The sequence below is a fragment of the Octopus bimaculoides genome, chromosome 1, assembly GCF_001194135.2.
Source record: "Octopus bimaculoides isolate UCB-OBI-ISO-001 chromosome 1, ASM119413v2, whole genome shotgun sequence".
Lineage (NCBI taxonomy): Eukaryota > Metazoa > Mollusca > Cephalopoda > Octopoda > Octopodidae > Octopus > Octopus bimaculoides.
In genome coordinates this window covers 62,952,157-62,957,060 of record NC_068981.1, presented here as the reverse complement: position 1 = coordinate 62,957,060, position 4,904 = coordinate 62,952,157, and the positions used below count along the sequence as shown (strand labels likewise).

General features: G+C 33.4%; 1 protein-coding gene across 1 annotated transcript in view; it reads right to left on the bottom strand.

Annotated features, from left to right (window-relative positions):
* Positions 1-535: 535 nt before the first annotated feature.
* Positions 536-4,904, bottom strand: part of LOC106871402 (A disintegrin and metalloproteinase with thrombospondin motifs 16) — a 164,846-nt gene continuing 160,477 nt past the window's right edge. The window contains exon 25 of the mRNA XM_052967174.1: positions 536-2,872. Within this exon, the coding sequence (XP_052823134.1) occupies positions 2,751-2,872 (122 nt within the window). The 3' untranslated portion in view covers positions 536-2,750. The remainder of the gene's footprint in view (positions 2,873-4,904) is intronic.

Sequence of the window (4,904 nt, the reverse complement as noted above, 5' to 3'; positions counted from 1 at the left end):
AAAAAAAAACACCGTCAGAAAACCCTCACCTCTTCTTGTCAAGGACAAAATGACAGAACTGTAACCATGGACGTTGACAGTGAAAGGCTGGTTAGTTTACATTACTCCATAAGGAGCATAGGGCTGGTTTTCTGGTGTATATATTGCCCCTACCTCCTCTTTGATGGGATACCGGTCCATTGCAGGATTACTCATTTTTACCAGCTGAGAGGACTGGAGCAACGTGAAATGAAGTGTTTTGCTCAAGAACACAAAGCGTTGTCCAGCCCAGGAATCGAAACTACAATATTACGACCATGAGTCGAACACCCCTAACCACTGAACCATGCGTCTCCACACAATAAAAGGTAGGTCTACATATATTATAGAGATGATCGACATAGATACGTGATATATACAAGAGGTAAAACATCGCCGGACAAGAGCACAAGAGTATATTTTTCTGGGTGACATTCCTGGAATTGTTAGAGTAAGTATATTGTTCCCTAAGGAATAGATAGAAAAGAACCTTGCTATAAAATTGAATTTTGACTCATTTTATTTTAGCTGTTTATTTTAAATCGCACGTTGTGAACATTAACGTCATTGGTTAGAAGATTCTAACCAGCCAATCACTAGTTCACAGTGATAGCGAGCGTGACACGAGACCGTCTTATAACTCGGTGGACATCGTTTGAAGAGTAGCAATTTTCGACAATGTCTACATACCCTTACTGATATATGGTCTCCCCTCCACCACCACATGCACTCTTTTCGTTACATGCTCTTGAGATCCACGACGTATATTCTCCGTCTCTTCTTCCTTTCATCCTTTTTCTCGTACTACTCTTACTGTCTCCTTTTCTTTCTTCCTCTTCAACCTGTATCAAACATTACTACTTTTATATGTATTTACTTCTGTGTACAATTTTTATATTTTAAATATGCATTAAAAAATGGGCATGTCGGAGGTATCGTTTAAAACAAGATGCCAAGCTTGTAGATGTTCGCACATGTGTGTTTGTGACTATGTGCAACCATGTGTGGCTGCATGCATGTATGAAATGAATTAATAAGTTAGTATGTACGTTACTATGTACGTGTATACATAAATGTTTGTGCAAGTACGTACATACATGCAAGTACGTACATACATACATGTACGTATCTGACTCTATATATATATATATATATATATATATATATATGGAGGTATGTGTTGAGCTCCCCTTTACTGAATGGTAGAGCGTATGTGAATGTGCACAGGTATTTAGTCATATGGTAATATGTCTATGGATATGTGTGTGTGTGCATGCGCATGTATGTATATGCGTGCATATGTTTGTAAGTGTGGAGTGTGTGTAGATATGTTTATATTTTCGTGTTTGTATATTTTGATTTCAGTAGACTGGTGTGTGTCTGTGTACACACATAGGTGGGTATATATGTGTCAGTGTACAAGTATATTCTATCATTTATTTATTCAGATACACGCGTGCGCACTAGAATGAGAAGGCAGTTATATAATGTTCATGAATGTGTGTGTTGATGAATGTGTGTGCAAGTAAATTTTCTACCACAGACAGACATATTAGTATATCATTTCATGTTTACAACCTTCTATATCGGTAAATTCTCAAATTTATGTCCTCAAATAACATATCGTTAACGGTATTACATAGAACATTTTATCGATTTGTATAATATAATCGGTAAATACATCTCTCGTTTCTTTCAATCTCAGTCTGAAAAGTGATTTCTCACGGAAGTCAAGGTCCCTGAGTAACTCTTGGAGTATTCTCAGCTAATAATAATAATAATAATAATAAAAAATTATATATATATATTTTTGCTTTACATTTTGAGTTCTCTCTTTTCCGTTTGTAAAACCAAACATATTTTATACATGTACAAATGTGTGCACAAATATGTGTGTGAATTTTTTTCAGTTCTTCATTCTCTCTACGTTGATTCTTTTTTTCCATTCACTCCTCTTGCGATATTTGCTGTCACTCACAATTCTAACATTTTATATTGGTTATTTATGTGGTTACAAGAATATCAGTCAGTATTACCAAATGAATCAACAAAGATAACAAGCCAATGAATGAACAAATCAATCAATCAATCAGTCCATGATGAAATCATTAGTTAATTACATGAAAATTAACTATATGATTAATTAATCTTTATGATACATTTATCATTCCCTTTTATGATTATTGCTTTCCCTTTTTCAATCACTCTTCCCATCATTAATCAACTCATCCCACCTCTTTTTCCCACCTGCCTCATTTTAAACACCCTCTCTGGTCCTTACCCACTCAACTCTTTCTTTTTTACTGCCTTTTACTTTTCTTTTGAGTCATGCTGGATTCAGTTTTTAATGTACATCATTTCATTCGTACTTGATAACCTCCAGCAAATCCATATATATGATAAATTGTTTTTAAAAGTAAGCCGTTTGTACTCCTGACAACTTGCAGTCAAATTGTTTTATATATATATATATATATATATATATATATATATATATATCGTATTAGTCAAATAATTCATTGGCAATCCTTTTTCTCGACTTTTCTGTTAAACCATTTTCTGTTTTTACCCGACATCTTCCTTTCTTTTTAATCTGTGTTAACCTTTGTCTTTTTCTTCCTCCGTTATCTTTCTTTTCCTTCAGAGTTTTCTGTCAATTGTTTTCTTTTTTCTTCCATACTTTTCAGTCTTCTTACCACATTGAATCCGCCGCCATTTGCATCAGGCAACACTTACTGTTCTCTCGTGGAACATGACTTGCAACAACGTTTTTTGATCAACGGACTCTTGCACATATTTCTGGCCACAGCCACGTAACACCATTCCATCACATCTGTGCAAGATGATTTGAGAGCTGAAAATAAAGGAAGATGATGAAAAAACAAGCAAAAAAACAAAACAAAAAAAAAACAAAAACAAAAAACAAAACAAAACAAAACAAAATGCAACTTAAAATATAAAATATCATTATTTCTGAAGAATATTGTTTGGAGACGGTTGACTCAACTCACTGCCAAATTTAAGACCTCTCTAATTTAGCAGTCATAATTTAATAAGAGAACTGTTTGTCACTTATCCCACTGGAATCGATAAAGCAAAGTGCCAGTTAACTGTAGAGGTCTATTAAACACAACATCTCTCCAAAATTGTCATGATCTTGTGCATGTTGAGCATTGTTACATTACTTACAATGACGATTTGGATTTGCCCGAATTACATATTCTTCTCATGTATTGTTTTACCTTTTAGCTACATTTAGACATCACAAAGTAAAAGGTGATATTTTACTCAGAAAATTTTTGGTTTTCTCAGAGATAAATGAATTTACCTCAGAGATATGATAATATTTTTCAACAGAAGCAAGATTACGGTGAATAATTGCGGAATTATGGCACTGAAACAGACATGCACTTTCGAAAGTCCTCCTTGCATCATATATAAAAATTCTTAAGCCATCAGATTTCAAATTACGTGCGTGTTGCACAACCACCATGAAGTGCCAACATAACACTGAAATCATAATGCAACATGTTTCCTAATTTCATCAGAGAGGACATGGACTTTTTAAAAAAAATTCCAGAAAGCGTAAGTATAGTGACAATCATTGTTAGTTTTGATGTGACCAGGCTCTATGAAAATATTTTGCATGAATTAGGATTGGAGGCGATGAAATTCTTGATAGACAAAATGGCCACATACAATTTAGGAGAGATTCTTAAAAATCGTATTAGAAGGAATACAATTGATGCTAGAAAGCAACAACTTTTTCCCTTCAAGATTGCCTTCTAATAAAAAGGGATGGCAATGGATACAATAGCCGCGCCGAATTTTGCAATATAATGAGATACTTAGAAGAAATAAGCATATCCAATCTGAGATTATTTAAGTTCAGAATTTCAAAACTTACTAAAAAGAAAATTGGAAAATATACCTTGTTGACTTAGATATTTTGAAACAGAAATAAGAAAGATCTTATAAAATTTCAAGAATTAATAATAATATTCACAATAGAAATGAATAGAAGTGAACTTTTATTTTTAGACATTCTAATAATTAACAAAAATGGGGTTATTATAGCATGGTCTTTATTGTAAGGAAACGGACACATTCCATTAATTAAGGTTTTTTAACTTGTCATGCACCACATACTAAAAGAAACATTACACTTAATATGGCAAGACGTTCCTGTACAATAGTTACAAATTCAGTTAGATGAAAGAGACGATAGGAAAAACTAAAACATATTTCTTCAGAGAGAAAAATATCAGAAAGATTTAATTAAAAGCCATAAGCAAATCAAAACAAATGCCGATCCTTGGCTTGCTAAGAAATTCTCACAATGATGAAGAGAACACAACTAAAAATTTCGATTTTAGTTACCCATAATTGTAGAAATCACGATATCTTACATTTCGCAAAACAATGCTTTCTAATTGTATTCTAGTTCTCAAATCCAAGTGAACCTATTAAAAAGTCTCAAATCATGAACAGTCGAGCACAACAACCTAATCTTAAAACACTCTTTCACAAAGATTATATTTCCACCGGATGTAGAAATACGAGTTACGAAATGTAACAAACTTCGTTGCGAAACATGCAATTTGATTGAACAGGGCAAAATCTTAGATGATATCAAAAACATAGTTACACAAAGCAGGAAAGTGTTGAAAAATTAATGTAAATACGAATAGCAAAACGAAATCTCTAATTTATTGCATTACATGTCCACAATGCAATGAGAACTATATCGATCAAAAAAGGGGGAAAAAAACTGTAAACAGAGTTAGGGCACTTAAACAACAAATCAAGGATCAATTTTTAGGAACGTTCCATGTAGTACGCACACACACACACACACACACACACACACACACACACACACACAC